Source organism: Electrophorus electricus, chromosome 3 (genome assembly GCF_013358815.1).
Source record: "Electrophorus electricus isolate fEleEle1 chromosome 3, fEleEle1.pri, whole genome shotgun sequence".
Classification (NCBI taxonomy): Eukaryota; Metazoa; Chordata; class Actinopteri; order Gymnotiformes; family Gymnotidae; genus Electrophorus; species Electrophorus electricus.
Window position 1 is genome coordinate 8,546,423 of NC_049537.1, and position 20,372 is coordinate 8,566,794.

At 39.9% G+C, this 20,372-nt stretch overlaps 2 protein-coding genes across 2 annotated transcripts in view; both read right to left on the reverse strand.

Annotated features, from left to right (window-relative positions):
- Nucleotides 1-5,939, reverse strand: part of col7a1 (collagen, type VII, alpha 1) — a 29,565-nt gene extending 23,626 nt beyond the window's left edge. Inside the window, exons 1-2 of the mRNA XM_035524060.1 lie at nucleotides 5,654-5,939; nucleotides 157-245 (exon numbers count right to left, since the gene is read on the reverse strand). Of these exons, the coding sequence (XP_035379953.1) occupies nucleotides 157-220 (64 nt within the window). The 5' untranslated portion in view covers nucleotides 221-245; nucleotides 5,654-5,939. The remainder of the gene's footprint in view (nucleotides 1-156; nucleotides 246-5,653) is intronic.
- A 7,839-nt stretch (nucleotides 5,940-13,778) lies between these two features.
- Nucleotides 13,779-19,987, reverse strand: ttll3 (tubulin tyrosine ligase-like family, member 3). The gene is made up of 13 exons (XM_027007895.2): nucleotides 19,900-19,987; nucleotides 19,354-19,407; nucleotides 19,146-19,249; nucleotides 17,861-18,029; nucleotides 17,498-17,559; nucleotides 17,196-17,324; nucleotides 16,974-17,088; nucleotides 16,768-16,881; nucleotides 16,493-16,685; nucleotides 16,190-16,338; nucleotides 15,740-15,983; nucleotides 15,110-15,545; nucleotides 13,779-14,926 (listed from the first exon to the last, which is right to left on the reverse strand). Exons 2-13 carry the CDS (start codon nucleotides 19,403-19,405, stop codon nucleotides 14,282-14,284), a joined length of 2,412 nt encoding a protein of 803 aa, XP_026863696.2. The 5' UTR covers nucleotides 19,406-19,407; nucleotides 19,900-19,987; the 3' UTR covers nucleotides 13,779-14,281.
- Between the last annotated feature and the right edge of the window lie 385 nt (nucleotides 19,988-20,372).

Genomic DNA, 20,372 nt, shown 5'->3' on the forward strand with positions numbered 1-20,372 from the left:
GGGGAATATTATCACCCCAATAAAATAAATAATATACATCTTCACAAAGTGGAAAAGATGATCAACTCTGATGAAGAAGTCTGAGAATGAGGGTGAGAGCATAGACACTCTCCTAAGGTTCCTGGATTTGTGCTTCAGAGCTTCAAAAATCATCACCTTGAGCTGCAGAACTGTGTGGGTGAGACAGCAACACAGCAACCACCAGAATCCAGTGCCACATCTTCAGAACCTACATACAATGCCCACTGTCACACACACACATACCCACACAGGCACATGCATACATACACATACATAAAAATGACATATTCAGTTATTTTAACCAACAAGGAAATATCTGTTAATCCTCTATACATCTAAACACAGGACCTGAGAGTCATAACTCTCAAGAAATTGGATATTAGGTGCACTGCTCCATTATCACCTGGTTTAAGTGGGAGATATAACTGTGAGTAATTCGTACAGCAATTATATGAAATATTGTATTTTCAGAAAATGACTTTACAGTGCCCAAGACAGAATCCTGCTATACCAAACAGGCTAAGTAGGAGAAACAGACTCTTGCTGAGATGGAAAATGTTCACCAATCTTAACAAAAAATATTTTGTTTTCTAAGTAAGAAGCCAACTGCCTCAGTGCAGAATCCTGCATGCCAATACCACACTTTAGATGATCCAACAGTGTTGAAAACACTACACTTCCCAGAGTCAGTAACTAGGAGTAAATAATTGAATACTTTAAGTAGGGCAAAATCAGTACTATGGTGTAATGTAAAACCTGATTGGAATTTAACTAGAATATAAGGCTGGTTTAATAATGAAAGCTGAGAACTTTTGAAACAAAGACTTTTGAAAGAAAAGGCAGTTTAGAGATTGGTCTAAAATTATTTAAATAATTAATAAAAAAGCATTATACTTAATTTTACTTTAACATTATATCTTGCACAACCATCTCTACATTACTTTCATAACAACATATATACATACAACAGTCTTGATCTGGATAGTGGCACCATGTGTATGCGGTCAGGAAATGGGCTGTACACACTTGGCTTGTACTTTTTTGACAACAGCCTGTTCATCCACAGTTGAATAGTTTCACACACCCACACACACACACAGAGACAGAGAGAGAGAGAGAGAGAGAGAGAGAGAGAGAGAGAGAGAGAGAGAGAGAGAGAGAGAGAGAGAGAGAGAGAAAGAGAGAGAGACACATTCACTTCAAAGATATGAGTCAGAGAAATATAATGAGTATCTGCTGTCTGGGGAAAGGGACTCAAACTCTTTGATCTTTGATTTCTTGTATATGGAAGTATGCCTGAAATAATTTCTGTGACTAAATGTCATTAAGGGAAATAAGTATGTAAATAATAAGTAGTAAATAAATAAATGCACATACCCCCATGCACACACACTTTCATCTGACTTTTAACCCTAAAAAATGCCAGTCTGTTGTAAATCCATAATCGTAAATCTCCTCATCTCCTGAGACAATGGAATCTGGTTTTCAAAGTATGTTATTTATTGAACCCAATCCCCATGACACAGACCTATAAATCCTATATCTCACCCTTGCGCTAAGTACATAAAATAGGCATACAAGACAGTGTAACACCACAGTATAAATAAGTTAGCAAATTAAAAATATTTTTTCTCTTATCTGGGATGCATCTATCTCAAAAGAAATCCTTCTTATCTGGGTTTTACAAATATTGTGTCAACCTGACTTTTTTCTGTAGCATCCAACAGTAAATTACTTAAAAGACTACTAGAGGGAGGAACTCCACCTCTTTATCTCACCAGCTTACACATTTAGAGCAATTCTATAACATGTGGGGTTTTAGCAGGATTTGTTGAATACAACACACCTGGGGTCAATACTGCAGAGAACCACCTGGCTATGGCCCTGGCATGACATGACAGGCACTACTGAGAAGTACATTTGTGCTTGTTTGTGTGTGTGTGTGTGTGTGTGTGTGTGTGTGTGTGTGTGTGTGTGTGTGTGTGTGTGTGTGTGTGTGTGTGTGTGTGTGTGTGTGTGTGTTTGTGTGTGCTTTATATTTTACAGAGCCAGGTTCAGCCCCTTCCCTCAGCTAGAAACATGTGTGAAATAAAAGAGCATAATTAAAGACTGAGAATGACACCAATGAGGAATTCCAACAGAAAACAAGGCATAGAAAACAACAGTAAGCCTAAGTAATTCTTACCAGAATATGCCGGGACTTTTTAATCAATGTTTTTTTACACAGTTTAAAACAGTTTGCCAGAGACTGCCACTATTACTCCGTTTAACATCTGTTCTAGGTTTCTCATAAAGCTTATGTAACAAAGTGTGTGCCTCTAGCTTGAAGAATAAAGGAGTAAATGTAAGAAAATAAATAATGACAGGGGAGATTAAATCTTAAAAAATATAGATAAGATCAGTATAGAAAAGAGGAGATAGACAAGGGTTGCAAATAGAAAAAGCAGGAGGGATGAAAATAAAGCACAGCAGGAGGAATCCAGCAGTAAGACCCACTGGGTTAATAGCCTGACGCGTTATTCAGTTAGGGAAAAAGGTGGAAGGACAAAAGCAAAAAAAGACAGGATGAATGAAAATGCAAGAATCAGTACAATTCATCTTAAGAATTTAAGTTTTGTGCATTCTTGAAAAGGGAAAATAAGATCCGTAAAGGTGTAAGCAAAAAAATGCATATGTCCTGAAAAAGCAAGTAATGAAAAAACAGCAAAAAGACAATAAATAGGAAAGTTAAAACATCCTTTGAAAAATCCACATCATTAAAGATTGCATGCTTTGCAATCCAGCTTTACAACAGATCAACAAAAGAATCTGCATGGCATTGGTGAACAGCCATATGACAATCTTGACATTGAAACCAAACCTGGTCCATGCTATAAACACAGAACAGCGAGTTCAACTGATTGGCCACTGCCTTATCACACCTGACTCTAGGATGGAAAATCTGCAGGAACCGACCCTTGAGAAACCTGGATTGAGTATCAGGGTCATGTGAGGTCCATAAGGAAGTAAATCATAATGACAGAAGAAGTCTTTCTAAATATATAAGCATTTAGAAAGCACAGCTATCAGAAATGAAGGAGCAATCAGCAGTAATAATAAGGCAAGTGGACAATGAATGCTTCAGCAAAATATTTAAAATGCAAAAGTTTTTAAATGAGATTATATGATTCAGGTTGTTATGCATGCTGCAGAAAAATAAGTAGAGAGAAAAAAGAGGGCAGAGCACTAGGTCAAGGGAAGAAGTAAAAGGAAATTAAGTCTCACCCACCCACCCACACACACACACACACACACACACGCACGCACATGCAAACGCACACGCGCGCACGCGCACACACACACACACACACACACACACACAAAAGCACAAGCAAGTTCAGACCGGCCAGTTGGAACTGTGCTATGAGAGTTACTAAACATAACTGGGGATATTTATTACTTTACCCATATTTGGTATTATTGTGTTTCATACTGTGTTTATTCTTAATTTAAAATATTAACAAATCAAGTAAATTTAGTGCTTTAACATCTTGGTTTTTATGCCATTAAATAGAGGTCTCTGAATTCAGAGTTCATACTATGAAATTTCAGAACTTGTGGATCATGACTACAACCCCATTTGAGTTCATTTGTGTTCATCCATACCACATATTGAGTCTGTGGCCAAAATAAAAATTCAGCATTAAGGTAAGAAAACTGACAGATAATTGAAATCCCTGAAGATCAGCAGGCCTATATTCATTCATTCACTATTATGTCTAAAAATGCAGGGGGCAGTGTTATAAAATTAGGACTTCAGAAGATAGTATAGAAGATAGACATCCTTACAATATAAGAGATCCTGTTTGTCTGTGTTTTTTGTAGGTTTGATAGTTAGTTATTGAACAGGTACAAATGGGACAGTGCATATTTCAATCATTCAAATGTGTCCCTGTATAGAAAGCTGCTAGTGAATTCTTCTACAGTATCTGACAATGCTGCATAGCTTGTGGCTTGAAGATAGTACTAATCTAATTAAACATCATTGAGTCATTCATACAGTGTGAGTAAAAATAATAACAATCTGAGTCAAAGGCGAGGAATAGATGTAATTATGCTAACAATCTTAATAGCTTAAAATTCAATACTAAAAGAAAAAAAACACAGGTTACATTTTTAAACAACGAAGTTCAGAAAAGGCTTGGGAAGACGGAGACAGGGAAACACATAGTTGTAAAAAAATACCAAAAGCCACAGCAAAGTTTATTTTGCCCTTAAGAAGCCACGAGTCCAAAACTACCTACGGCTTACTAAGAGACGGAAGGAGCAATTTCCTTCCTTGTACAAGCGGTTCTGGAGTGCACCTTTTGAATGAGTGAGTGAGTAAGTTAGAGACTCGGTGAGAGAATGTCTGCATGAGTAACAAAAGAGAAGAACATTCTGTAACAGACATAAGCAAAACAGACACACAGATCCTGTATGACTGAACACATTCAAAGGAAGGAGAAGAGTCAGAGACAATGATATACAGATGCCCTGCAAACCACACAGTTCAAACAGATGTTGAAAAGGTCAGCCAAGACCACAAAACATCACAGCATCCCCTAAACACTGAAATAAAATGAGACATATTTAAATGACACTACTTTAAATTGTGAATTTTGTATTACCAGCCCTATACTACAATTCAAACAATACTTCTGATCATTTGACTTCAGTAGTGATTGTTATAAATATGTTACAAACACAGGAAAGAGCTATGCACACATACAGTAAAAATCCGTTTCTTCTGAAATGTATGCTCAGCAGGCCTCCAGTGCGACAGATCCACCCAGGCCTGGCCAATCAGAGTGTGAGATACACAAACTGATGAATCACAGAGTTCAGCTAAGGCCATGGTCCTGCCACCTGATTTTGAACAAAAGCTGCAGAGCCTTGGCAAGAGTAAATACAGTACACACTCTGAGCATCCCCTAAAATAAACCACAATAAGTATTCAGTCCTCAGCAAGGGTAAAATGTTTATAATACACCTTTCATAAACTTTTATTTTGCTTTGTATGCTGCCTTTCTCATGACCTTTCAGGCCTTTCACTGAGAGTACTTAATTTCCTTGACTACCAAACATCCATTATCACCTCATCATTTCCTGTTATTCTCTGTCTTTATTTCACCAATTTTACCACCTCATCATTATCTCTTGTAGACTTTGTAGAACTCTGAATCCCTTAATCACCTGGTACATCTGGAACAAAAACAAAAACCAGCCTGCACTGTGCAACCACTACTTATAGCTATCATTATAACAGTGCAAACAATATAAATCAAATGGTCTATAAAATTGGTGAGGATTCCATTAATTAATTAGACTCAATGCAAAGATCACATGCATTTTGAACACACCCTCTTTGGAAAAACTGATGAAGATTAAGAAACTACTGAAGCGTTAAATATATATAATATCTGAAGCATTCTGCACATGGATCCCAAATGGTTGTAATATCTGAAGCATTCCATTTATGGTTCCCAAATTAATCCCATAAATTATTTGTCTTGTTACCACCGACGACACGCTCACATTTCTAGTCGGTTATGTCAACTATCCATCTCTCTTTCATAAACACAGGACATGAGACCGTTTACAAATCACTTACCGGTGATAAGGAGATGCCAATACAGATTCTAGGCGGAACACGACTCAGCTATCTTCATACATAATCCACAAACTTGGCGTTTAAGAATCTCAGAAAGATGGACTTCAATGTTTTGGAATTGTTCGCAAGAATATCAGCACCTGCCCATCACTATTCAGTGTCAAAAGTTCAGTTTGGAGCACTCACGTGCACGACCAGTTCCGAGGTGAGCCGCGTATAAAGTGATATTTCAGTAGCGCTATTACTCATTCCAATTACAGCTGAAGCTCCAGCGCTGTAGTCCAGACTTGTTTAGATGCCTGCAGCTAAGACTTCCCTTTCACATTCCGGTTTCCCCCCAACCCTTTTTTTCATTGAGGATCACTTTTCTGTGGCTGACAAAGTAGAGACCAAATCCAGGAGCGTGCTTGCGTACTTTTCAGCCAATCAGTTTTTGAGTAATCAGTAATTTTCTGCGTGTACCGGCCTCATTCTGGCAATATTTCGCGATCCTTAACGAAATGACTGGTACTATATCTAGTAGTCTATGTTTAATGTTACTATCTTATATTTACCAGTGTAATTTTCTAGTCACTATCTCAGCATCCACCTTGAGTTTATAGCTTAATTTGCCTAAAATAAAAAGGCAAATAATGTAAAGGATGAACAGTGTAGATCAGTGAATGTAATTCCAACTGTTTGAGGGCCCCATACACAAAACACTTGGTCTTTTTTACCCTTCTGTAACATAAATCTTTATTTTCACCAGGTTTGTGTAGTTACAAGGAGATGGGAGAAACTTATGATGCTCACTGGTCCCTCAGCACAGGGAACAGAAATCACTTCTATAGATCAGTGTGAGATGAGACAGTTAGCATTTGTTTTTCAAATGCAGGGTGTAGAAAGACAGAGGGTAGAAAACAAAACAAAGCTTTACAATGTCCAGTCTGATCATTTGTATGCATTTAACCAAAAGGCTACTTTGTAGTGTCTAGATTGTGTCATTACCGGGTTTATCTAGCTAGACAGGATAAGCCAACTACAGGCTTCAATGATAAATACAGGAAGATATTTTCAAGAATCTACTGAACCCCTCCTCTACTTCACACACACATTCACACATTTGCACCACACCCAAGCATCTGTCCACACTCATCTGGAATCCAAGCCTAGAGGGCATGCATCTCAAATATAATTTTCTCTATCACCTGCTCTGTGGCTCTTTGTCAACCTACATACTCAACCAAATTAATTGATATCCATGTAAGCTTACTGGAGCTCAGGGAAACACTTTTATAGCATGTGAAACTGTATCTAAATTTAAAAGGAAATACATATGAAGATTAATTAAAGTGCTCCAGCAGCATATTTTATGTTCTGCCCAACATTAATAAAGTTGAATCTGTTCATAAAATTGCATATACACACCAGTTCTGAAAAACATAACATTTGCTACCTGATATAAACCATGTACATCACTGTAAAAAACTCACTGAGTTTCTGTTCATGAAACTTTTTGCTGAACTAGCTTCAACATGCCTGTCCAGTGAGCTGAAATTTGAAGACAGAGTTAGGTGAAACATTAACAAGCAAAAATATATGCGATCATGGACATAATGTCTGAGAATATTCCAGAATTGCACTGTACTGTAGATGCTACCAGGGTAGAGTATGTCGCACATATGTGCAAGCATGAATGCACACATTCCTTCTCTCTGTCATTTTCTGGCACAAACACACACACACACACACACACACACACACATTTGTAGGGTGTGCAAGGAGGCAATGGTGAGGCAGATGTTGGCTTGAAAAAAAAAGAAGCTGCATTATTAAATCATTGAGCACCAAAGTAGACTGAAGTGTTGTCAAGCCCATTTATGTCCCAGCTTTTCCCAGGTGACCTCAGAAGTGTTGCTGATTGAGCAGAAGGTCCTTTTTATCAACCCTATACCCTGTTTTGCCCCATAATACACCAAGCCATATGAGCTGCTCTCTGCCTCTCTACTGTCTAGCAGTCCAGTTCTCAATCTTCCTCAATCTGCTGTCCCTGATTAATTATGGGGCAGATCAGTTGATAAAGACAAGTAGAAGCATTGGATAAGCGCAGAATTCAAAAACAACGCTAGGATTGCAAGATAAAAAGAATTGTCCTCAGGGTCTGCTGCCAATATTCCCATGCTGAATTAATCTTCAAGGTGGAACTAAAACTGAATTAATTTCAATGTTACTTCATGGAATTCTGTCAGTCTCTCTCAAACTCCCTCTCATGGAAACCATTGTCTTCTCTCTTTCTCTCTCTACCTATGTATCTGTCTCTCAGGTCATGCTGTCATTCATCACTTGGACAGGTAGCTATTCAGAGGGTGTGTCCAAAAGCTTTAAGGGCTTATTTTAGACCCTTTTACCTCATTCACTTTTCCCTCCACCCCTTTCTCACTTTTTTGGGCTTTTGTTGTATCTTCTCTTTCTATTTCTCTATTTTGAAGGGTCACTGACCTGACATTCCAACATATTTCCAACTACCCTACATTCCATTAGTGACTTCCACTGCATGGCTATTGGCTCATGGAACCAGGAAAAGTGAATGCAGGGATTTATGATGACTGGTGGAATTCTCTTTGCAGTCATCTAGACATTGATAGACATAGCTCTTCATGGAACCTGAAGAGGCAGCATCGTATGCACACAATATATGTACACGCACAAACCTATGCTGTGTAAATTCTTGCCAGAGGGAAAGTTCAAACAAATGTGGGAACATGGATTTAGAGAGTCATCACTCAACATCTATAGCATAAGTGTGGGAAAGTAGCAGTAGAGGACACCCCCCCACCCCCCCAGACATACACAGACACACTGGGTGTATGTCTCATACATATTGATTGACATACAAGTTAAATGTAATGTGTGTGAACATCTGAACATCAGTTTACAAGTGACTGTTTAACTGTTTAATTTACTAAATTATGTTATTGTAAGAGGGATGTATAGTATGTATATGATGTATGTATATGTAGGGCTTCGGTGTATTACCCCTTACTGTTCTCTAGCCGTTTTTTCCTTGGAGTTAATTACATTCTACCTGGAACTTCCATCAGAAATCAAAAACTACTTTATCGTTACAAACTACATCCAAATAACTACCAAAAACGTAGGTAACGTTAACATTTTGCTTTTCCATTATGGCTTCCATTTTTCAGGGCGCTGAGTGTAACATGTTTAGTCATTCTTCCTCCATCTTTAGCAATAGTTTTGTCTGTGAAAAGTGTAGAATAATTACTAGTCTGACGGAGAAGATTCTATCCCTAGAAGTGCGCATCTGTCGAGGAACTAGAAGTACAAGCTCTGGAAGTCTTATGGGAAGTTAGCAAGCCCTTGACTCCGGCAAGACACCCCTCGCAGCGGGGCGAGTGGGTGACGTTACGGCGAAATAGACGAGCTCCTCGGGAGAAATACACATCCCCAATTCGTGTGTCCAACAGGTTTGCCCCACTCAGCGAGGCAGCCGTTGAGACGCCTGTTGAAGGGGCTCTGGTAATAGGGCACTCCATTTTGCGACACGTGAAATTAGCTAGGCCTTTAGGGACGCCAGCAACAGTAGTTAGCTGTATGCCAGGGCGCTGGGCATTGCAGGTAATCTTAAGGTTTTAGGCAAGCATAGATTCTCTAAGATAGTTATGCACATAGGAGCTAATGATATATGCCTTTGTCAGTCAGAGATTACTAAAAATAATATTGAAGAGGTGTGTCAACTAGCGAAGGCGATGTCCGATGCGGTAGTATGCTCTGGTACCATCCCAATGCGGCGCGGTGATATAACGTTATCTTCGCTGAAGTGGTGCTCCCAAAACAAATATGGGGTTTACAGATAATTGGAACACATTTGAGGGCAAGCATGGTCTTTTAGGGCGGGATGGTATCCATCCTACTAGGGAGGACGCTGCTCTCCTTTCCTGTAACATAAGGCATAGTCTCATGACAGACCTAGTTAAATCTATGACAATCCAGAGCGGAGGCCAGGCAGCAGACAAAGTGGCTAACCCAACCGTCTGCTTGTCGCTACGTGCCGTCACCCGAGGTCCATCACTGACACTGTCTGTTCTCAGAGCTAAGCAGAAATACAGAAAACAAAGAAAAATATGCCTTAATAACAAAATTAGTATTATTAGTATGATTCACAGAACAATGCCCCTTCCATCTAAATCTGAGTTTACTAAATGTTAGAGCCCTAACATTTAAAGCGCTCATAATAAATTAATTAGATTTGGATCAAGCCAAATGAGTACATAGCATTAAATGAAGTGTGTCTTTCAGGCTCGTTTAACTGGCAGCATTGCTATTTATACTGACACATTAGGCATAAACCAGAAAGCCGCTTATGATTTCGACTCCTTTGAAATTATTTTTACTAGCATAAATGATGTAGCTAGCGATAAGAAGCCCACCCAGCCTCTTCCATTAATTGGCATCCATAGGCCATCAGGACCCTATTCAGAATTTATTAAGGAATTTGCAGATTTCCTTTCTAGTCTAGTTACTCTAGTAGAAAGAGCCATTATTGTTGGTGATTTCAATATTCACTTTAATAGTGCCCAAGACATATATAACATAAGTTATACTAACCCCAGTCGGATGACATTTGAATTACGTATGAGCAACAATATAGTTACCTCACCTGGCTATCACACCAGACGCACGATCACGACAGCTACTGCTCCTAGATTTATTGCGGATATCCCATAATTTCATTTTCTACTAGGATACCCTCAAACCCCACGGAACCTGCTCCAATAACTGAATGCTTAGAATCAGTATTCCGCTGTACACTCAATGATGTTGCTCCACTTAAACATAAAAAATATGGACAAAAAATAGCATTTACATAATGATTACAATTAAAAAAAAAAAAACACTCGAAAAATAGAATGTAAATGGCACCACACTAAGATTATCTATCAACCCTAATAGAAAATAACAAAAATAATCCTAGATTCTTTTTTTTGGGGGGGGGGGGGGGGGGGGGGGGGGTCCAATTGAACATCTAACTAGGAATAAAACTGACACCAATGCTCAGAATACAACATCATACAGTAGTAATGAGTTCATAAATTTATTTAATGAGAAAATTAAGCACATTAGAGATAACATTAAGAACATTAACATGACATTGGGCAACTACTTAGAGATCAGAACAACCAAGGCAAAAACGTCTCTAGAATCATTTACACATATCCAAGATCCAGAACTTACATTTCTGATCTCAAAATCCTCCACTTGCTTACTAGGTTCACTGCCCAAACACTTTATTAAGGATATCCTACCTGAAGAAATGGAACCTTTACTAAATTTAATAAACACCTCCTTGAATCTTCCTAAATCATTCAAATTAGCTGTAATCAGACCACTTATCAAAAGCTCTAACCTTGACCCATGTCAGATGTCAAATTACAGGCTAATCTCAAACCTTCCATTTATTTCCAATATCCTAGAAAAAGCTATAGCTCAGCAACTAAACTCATATTTGAATCAGAACCAGATACATGAAGTCTAGGTCAGGGTTTGGGCCTAATCACAGTACAGAAACAGCACTAATTAAAGTAGTTAATGACCTGTTGTTGGCTTCTGACCAGGGTTATGTCTCTTTGCATATATAGATCTGAGTGCAGCATTTGACACTATAGATCACAAAATTTTACTTGATGGGGAACAGCCCTTCCCTGGTTTAACGCTTACCTAGCTGGTCGCTACCAGTTTGTTAACGTAAATGGAGACTTCTCAGCATACAACAAGGTTAGCTACGGTGTCCCACAAGGATCAGTTCTAGGGCCTTTTCTTTTTTCTTTATATATGCTGCCTCTAGGTGACATTAAACATAAACGCTATGCTAGTTTCCAATGCTACGATGATGATACTCAGCTATATGTCTGAAGCCAAAACAGAGGACATTTATCAGCTTAATGTTATTGACGAATGCATAAAGAATATCTGACACTAGATGTTAAGGAACTTTCTCTCAAATAATCCTGAGAAAACCGAGGTGCTTCTATTAGACCAGAGACAGCTAGGCCCGCACTCTCTAATTACTCAATGATCCTCAGTGGTCTCACAATCACATCTTCCCTAACAGTCAAAGATCTTGGCATTATTATGGATCCCAGTCTCTCATTCAAAGCTCATGTAAATAATATTTCTAGGACCACCTTTCTACACCTTAGGAACATTTCAAAGATAAGGAACATGCTTTCCTCACATGATGCAGAAAAGTTGGTCCATGCATTTATTACTTCAAATTTGGATTACTGTAATGCCTTACTATCAGGGTGGGATACTAAGTGCCAAAACAAGCTCCAGCTATTTCAAAATGCAGCAACCAGAGTTCTTACTAGAACTAGAAAATTTGATCATATCACTCCTATCTTAGCTACTTTACATTGGCTCCCAGTAAAATTTCGTATTGATTATAATATACTTGTAATAACCTACAAAGGTATGTTGGAGAACTCTTAATGCATTATGATCCACCATGTCTGCTTAGATCAAAAGGTGCAGGTTTTTTACTATGACCAAGAATAAAAGTCTACCGCAAGGGGCAGAGCCTTTTCCTATAAAGCTCCCACACTATGGAATAATCTTCCTGTCAATGTTTGAGATTCAGATGCAGTCTCAATATTTAAGGCTAGGCTGAACATCTGTACAGTCAGGCATTTTATTAACTACTTCCCATCTTAAGTAAAGGTGTAGATCTGGGGGTCCATGGCCATTGAGAGTTGTAGTAAACTGGGTTATGATGCTGTCACTTCACCTCTCTTTTGTCACTGAGGTTTGTTGACTGAGAGCGCCAGAGTGCTGATGTTCCAGGGTGCCATCATGGCTGTGTTTCCTTCTGGCTCTTTCCTTATAGCTGTGGTGCCATAGCTAGATCTGCCAGAGTCCATCATTGCACATAGTTCCCCAATTTACACACCCTCGTACCTGGACATGTCTCTCTTTCTGCTGAGGTACACCTATCCCTGATATCATGATGTTACTGAGCCTCATCCCATCTCAGCTACCATGGCTTCTCCTACCACCCCTGATGTCCCCTGCTGTAGCCCACCACACTGCCACCCCAGCTAACTACTCTCTGTTGCCCATAATGGACGTCCTCTTGCAGGATGCCATGATGATACTGAGCCTCTACCCATCTCAGCTGCCATAGCTACTCCAACCACCCACTGATGTCCCTTCCTGTAGCCCACCACACCTCCACCATAGTTTCCTACTTCTCCATTGACCTTAGTTCTCTTGCAGGATGGGTCTCGGACACATGCACACCTCAGGACAAGGTGTAAATAAATAAATATATGTTTTTACATTTATTTTTCTCTTAAAATTGTTATTGTGGTGACCATTGTCGGCCAGAGGAGGATGGGCCCCCTTTGAGTCTTGGTTCCTCTCACGGTTTCTTCATCGTGCTCTAGGAAGTTTTTCCTTGCCACTGTTGCCCTTGGCTTGCTCACTGGGAGCTTGGACTTGGACATTTATAAAGCTATGTATAAATCCGAAGAAGATTCCAAGTTGGCAACTGCCGTGTACTGTAGTAAGACATAATTGTAGTAAGAAAACTGTAGTAAAGTACACACTGTTTCCAGAGAAACAGAATGTTTTGGACAGGGTTCCTTAATCTTTATATATATATATTTTTGTGTTATATGAGGCTGTATTTTACAGTTCTTACAATTTGTAACAATGTTTGCAGTCCAGAGCCCATGTAATAACAAGATAGAATTTTGGTTATTTCCTCACTCAGAAAAGTGAGCAGGAGAATAACAGGACATGAGGAGCATTTGAATTAGCTATTCTATTCTAAACCACCAACATTCATTTACTGTAGTGACAGTAACCTCAACCAACAACAGACAGAGAGAGAGAGAGAGAGAGAGAGAGAGAGAGAGAGAGAGAGAGAGAGAGAACTGAGAAATGAAGCCTATACGCACTGGCGTCCTCCAGTGGTCATTATGTGAATGCCTCATTTTATTATACAGTAAACAAGAAATAATGACCACCAAATAGTGGTAAATGTGCAAAGCATTTTACCTAGTAATTTCATTAACAATTTTAAAAATTCTAAATATATATAGATACAAGAAAAAATCTTCCACAATAATCCCAAAATAAAATCTAAAATAAAATATACATACTAATTAGAATAATCTTCTTAATCTTATTTTAGCAATAAACCAGGAGCACCATGGTCAATTTCATGGCATTATAAACCTTGTACTATTAGCATTCCTCTGATCAATACCAGGGATGCTACTCCTCCTATATTACTGGGACAATTTCCTATAATCAAATAAACCACAGTTCTAGACTAGAAATTATTTCAAATGAACAATCACCATTCTCATTCAAACTTCAACCAGGATGTGGTCTCAGTTCCTTAGAGAAACCACCTTATTAGGGCCATTAAAAGTTGATCTGTAAAAATAACAACCTGCCATAGGTGCCAACCTTCCACCTAAAGCAGTGAGAATAAAGGCAGCTTTACACCCTTGATACTCCTACTTTAGATGCAAACTAAACCTTCCTCTCAGCTCTTAGTCCATGCATTCTGTTCTGCACAGTCAAGCCTACCTCATATTTGGCATTTAAAAGTCAATCTGTTTAATCACTCAGCTCAAGTCTTTTTGGACTCTTCAAGTCTTTGGGCGCTTCTCTGTAGTTGTCGATGTTTTGCTGGTGAACCAGTGAGAGGTAGCGATGCATACGCAGGACTGGATGAGAGATATGGGCAGTATGTGTGGAGCGTGAGAGAGCGTGCGTCCTCTGATTGGCTGGCCTGCTGTATCTGGGCCGCAGACTGATTATCTCCAGTGATGGGCTGAGGCGGTTGACAGAAAGCACATTCCTGTGGCTGCCATGGGCGCAGGCAAAGGCCTGCTCGCTGTGTATACGCAGACGGACACGTGAAGTGTGGAGATGAGGATGCTCGGAAAGCTCTGGAAGATGACAGGAGGATGAGGGCATTGCTAGTCTGCGGCGCCTTCTCTCCAACATTGGCTGAAAAGTTAAAGATTGCTCCACTGTTAGTTTTGGTGAGGGAACGAGAGACTGAGTCGTCTTCGCCTTTTCCGACTGGTCCTCCTTAGCAAAAGTATGCCCACTAGTGGAGAGAGCAGGCCTGGCTTTGCGTAGCAGCTTGTAGCGGGACTGAAGGAAAGTTTTAGAGGGAGGGGCACGAGGCTGTCTAAGCGGAGCCCCCTCCACCAGAAGATTAATACCAATGTATTGAGGAACCTCTACTGGTGCCTGGAGAAATTGCAGAATACAAAATACAAAACAAGTTTGTTTAGGCCATTTGTACATTTTTTTCCACATGTAAAGGTCTTTCTTCAACACGGTTATGTACAAGTCTGTGAATAAACTTCTGTGTTGCTAGTTGGCTAAATTAAACATATAAATGGTTAAATAAACACATGTGCCTGTGAGTACCTGTTTATATATGAGCACAAACCCTCCGGTGTGGGTGCTGCGGTCGTAACGTCGATCCAGTACCACACGCAGTGTGTCCTCCTGTACGGCAGGGCAGAGGCGGGTGGTGACGATCGTGGAGGTGGCCATGGTGGGGCTGGCGTTGACCTCCAGCAGCCAGGGATGTAGGTCGCGCCCCAGGATGAAGTCAGCCCCGTAGAGCTCGAAGCTGGCTTTGCGTGGCTCCACACTGTCCTGGGCAGTCAGCAACGTGTGGACAACTGCCTGCCTCATGCCAGGCACCACCACATCCTCCCATAGTCCAGCACGACCTGTAGCAGCCATCCAGGACCGGAATTCCGTACATGACCACATGTTCTCAGTGGGCAGAGACGGGTCACGATTAACACTTGGCTGGAAATGTTTCTGGATGGAGTTGTTGCAGAGATGGACAGAACTGAGAGAAAGAAAAAGATGAGCAAATATAGTTTAAAGCTCAGATTCAGAGTACTGAAATTTTATATTCATATTTAAGCCTCTGTACTGATGAGCAAATGCAACAATTAGCTTTCCAGTTCAGGGATGAAATTAATTAAGATAAGGCATAAAATTCTGTTACTCTGTACTAAATTCTTGTATTCTCTTTCCCACCTGTCCAATCTATATGTAGAGTAGGGCTGGGTGGAGAAGCGTAGATAACACTCGCGGTAGAACCATACTGTGAGGGGGTTCCAGTCCGTCACGAGGAACCACTGTCGCAGATCAAACTTAGTGCCTTGAACAAGCAGAGGACGCTCCAAGTACTTCTGCACTACCCATTTACTGTCTTTAACTAGGGAAGGGTCCTTACCTACTAAATTCAATATCTCATCTAACCTATTCATACAGACTATATCTACACACACACACACACACACACACACACACACACACACACACACACACACACACACACAGACAAAATAAGCAATTAAAACATAACAAAAGAAGAATGTGCACTCCACTGATGTCATTCATAGCTCTTATACTGTTCTCCTCAATATAAGTGTGTGTGCAGTTGAAGAATGTACACACACTTAAACATACATACTCTTGTCTCACCCCTTCCTCGTGATTTGGCCCCTGGTTTTATAATCCAGATGTTACAGAGTCCATCAGTCTCTAGCTGTGGACAGACCTTCTGCATTCGGATTAGCATGGATCTACAGCGCTCTGCATACTCAGTACACTGATCTAGCATCATACCATCACTACAGATGGAGATAGCAGAGAGAGAGAGAGAAATACATGGCACATCACATATCTCCCAAAATGGAGATTATACAAAGTTTAAAACGGCTAAGTAAAATAAAAATGTCATTTAAACATTTAGTAAGTGCAAATAAATATTTATATTACACTTACTGAATAACTAAGTAGTAGCTATGGATAAAGTCTTCCCATTGTTGATCTGAGAGGGTGGGAGGAGTTTCCAAAGCGATGTCTATGTCACGGTGATCTAGGCTATTGAGATATTCCTGACATACATGCAGAGCAGTGTCAATCAACCCAGCTCCAACCCTGTAACTGGATTGCAGTTTATGCTGCTTAACAAAACCTAAATAAAGGTAGAAAAAGAATGTGTGTTTGTGAATAGGTTCATATGTGTACGTGTGTGTTTTTGTGTGTATGTGTCTTACCCTGAGCCTGTTTAACATTATAAAGTTCTCCTGTTCTGTCCTCCCCTCTCCCCCCCTCAGCTCTCTCTGCAACAAATTGTAAGAGGCTTGTGCATGCAGTACGTCTGAAGTCCTCTGTAGAGTGCAAGGTAGAAGGAAATAGTTTTAATTGACCTGTAATATGTCTTATGTGTGGGACTCTGAACTGAATGAACAGAGGAGCTGACCAGTAAAAGCATGTTTTTCATCCTCTGCCCCCAGTCTGTAACAGCGTGGGAAGAATGTGTCAGGATCTGTTGAGTCAAACCACTGCAGATTTCTTAAACTCATACACAAGCCCACCTGGGAAAAAGAGACAGGCACTATTTGGACAAGACATATGAAATGAGATATTTGAATGTTTGCAGGGAGTTTAAGACTAGAATGATCTTTGCGTGTTTGAGGAGGACCTTGGTAGTGAAGCACCCTGCCCTGGCATAGTGATTAGTCATCTGGTCTTTTTGTAATGACAGATAGTCAACTGTGTCCCTCCTGGTTGTCCAGTAGAAATGTGTGGTTTCGTTGCGCACCAGTCGAGACTGCAGGGTTAAGTTATAAAAGTAATGATAAAAAGAAAGTACAAAAAGTACAAAAAAACAAACAAACAAAGTTATAGAAGAGTAATATAGAAAAACATTTTACAGTTGCTATGGAAAAACTTTTGTTAATTGCTTTGGTAAGTTACTGAGATATTAACAGCATAAAAGCTCACCATGAGGTCATACATGTCATCAATATTGTCTTCCCTGTCTTCATCCTGCCCTTTGTCTGTACCTGCAAAGAGACAAAAAGGATACGATGATGATGACATACTCTCTACAGGGATCGAGAGTCTCATCCATCTCTCATTTCTGGCCTGTTATGTCAGCCCTAGAATTGCAAAGTGTCATTATTTAATAACAATTATTCTGAGTGTGCTTGAGATTACATTGCCACACACACACACACACACACACACACACACACACACACACACACACACACACACACACACACACACACACACCATCCCATGACCTCAGGTTCTCAATCTTAAAATGAAAAGACATCCCTGCTTAACCAGCTAATCTGTTACCATCATCATCGTCACTGCTGTCAATCTCTTCCATGCCCTCTGCCTCCTGGTCTCCATGGCAATGACCCCTTGGTGGGTTGTGTGGAAGTCGCCGCTCCACCCACCCTCTGGCCTTCAGAGCAGCGCGAACCACAGGGTACGGACCCTGCACTGAGAACACCTTCCTCTCCTGTGCTAGCAGCAGCAGCAGAATGACAGCAGCAGAAGGGGATTATTACTGTATTATTTTGCCAGTTTTGCTCAGTAGCTATCATGTAAACTCTCACAAGTGTGTAAGTGGAGGGTAACTGGGGAAGGGTACTAGGAGTAAGACAAGGTATTTGGATTACCCATTATCTTGACTGTCTGTGAAATGATTGCCAAATTAACATCAAGAACTTTCTTAATTTCATTTTCTTTCATTTTTGTAAAAAAAAAAAAATCTAATTATTTGAGTGTAATTTTGATATATATACTAATTCTAATTTGATCAGCAGTGCAGGTTATAATAGAGGGTATACACTGATGTCATCCTCTGGAATATGCTCCTAGATGGAATGGTGGCAAAACATTCTGCAACATGGCTACATTTATTAGGGGAAATGTTGAAACCAGGAATGAAACAAATGAACATCTACTTAAATTAAAGGCAGTTGGACTCAGCAGTGATTTATCCAAATTACAAACGAAACAGTGGTGAATGAAAATTGACATGTGGCCAGGAAATGGTTTTCCTGACATTTGTATGTAGGCTAACTGATTTCGATGTGGGGGAAATACACTAAGCAAAAGCTTTGAAACTCGGTCGTACTTAAGGGATTTGTTGTGGAAATTAAAGTGACGACGGACACCAATGGATTGTCTGGTTGTATGTTGATTGTACAAATATCCATTGTACAAGTATTTGTATTTTATTACAACTGCTATTTGGAAAACTGTAAGATAGATGGGATTACTTTGTAGCTGCACAGAAACCATCATGAACTTTAATGCGTTTCTTGGTTTTCTAGACTGGGTTTGACTTGACTAGCTAGTACTATTTTTTCTTTTCTTTAGCTTTCTGCAGTTTGTAAAAACATAGTTCAGAAGTCATGTTGAATCTATTTGTACAATCACACAACAGCTCTCCCATTTTTGGTGTTTTTGTGTTTTTGCAGAATTCCCACTGAATGCTAACTTTGCCACTCAGTCTTTCTGCCACTCAACCACAGTGACTCCTACTAACAGTGACATCACATCTATACCCTCTATAACCCTCATCACCCCATCTATGAGAGCACAAAAATATCACACAGCATGCACTGACCTTTACAGCCCTGTCCACCAGAGCCTTGGCCATCCTCAGTCTGTCCAAGTTTATTACAGGGAGAGTTACACGACTGCATCGTATCCTGCCCTCCAGAGGGGCCACTGTCTCGCATACACAGACACACACACACAAATCATTTTCAGTTCAATAAGATAAACCATCTGTATGTGGCTGTGCACATGCATGCTTTCAGGTGTGTGTGCACCTGGCATATGCTGCTTCTGAAGGTCACTCTTGACATCCCCATCAACCTTCATTTCTGAAGAAATGATCATGTTTTCTTTATCAGGTTAAACTTATCTTAGTTGGATAATGAAAGATAAAAAGGAAAGAAAATTGCAGCCCCAGAGATCAGAGAATTGGATATATTACAACAACAAACAAACAAACAAAAATTCCCATACTTATGCAGTCCTGACACCCACACCAAAACAATAGCAGCTATGAAACATGGTAATTAGACATAGATGTCTGGATGCAGGTTTTGCTTCATAACTGCAGGATTCTTATGCCGTACCCTCTATTTGTAATTACAAAAGACATGGAGATTCTAGTTGGCCCTGGTCCCAACAGTTATCATACCAATCTGACAAAGCTCTGCCAAATGAAGTTGCCAATGATCCCAGTCACTGCATTTGATATGTCTTGTCCTTTATACAAAAAATATATTTTTTAAAACGTCTATAGCAGACATTATGGTGTCCTGAAGGCGATATGAAGTATATATTTTCAGATTTGTAAGTAAACTTACTTTGATTTCTACTACATCCACCGTCTGCAGTTCAGCAGCACGCTCCTATTCGGTTAAATTACCGATGCATGCCGCAACGTCCAGTCTGTTTTCAGGGTGGACGTTCCGTCTACACCTTGAACACTTTACTTTTCACGACGCTGTTGACGGTACCCATAACAACGGTTTCCTGGGAACGGGACGCCAAGATACAGCCACGAAATCAGAAGTAATTTCTCTTGTATGATGACAACACATTAAATTGTAAATCGCTGGCTTTGGTAAATGAAAACGCTTTTCGCTTTTCCGCCAACTTCACGCGACTACGTCTTTATCGTTTAACGCTTCTCTTGGTCCAGTATTATCTTATATGCATTATATATCTAATTCAAGATATATATCTAATTCATTATATATCTAATTCACTCAGTTAGAGTGAATATTAAGAAATACCCATGACACACACACACACACACACACACACACACACACAC

Bases quoted from the DNA above. Each gene is read 5' to 3' on its own strand.
- ttll3 (XM_027007895.2), bottom strand. From the start codon at position 19,405: ATGAAGGTTGATGGGGATGTCAAGAGTGACCTTCAGAAGCAGCATATG. The intron at 17,089-17,195 runs GTCCTCCTCAAA...TCTTTTTCCCAG, and splicing joins CAGGGTGCTTCACTACCAAG to GTGGGCTTGTGTATGAGTTT. The intron at 14,927-15,109 runs GTACTCACAGGC...CAATTTCTCCAG, and splicing joins TTGTGCTCATATATAAACAG to GCACCAGTAGAGGTTCCTCA.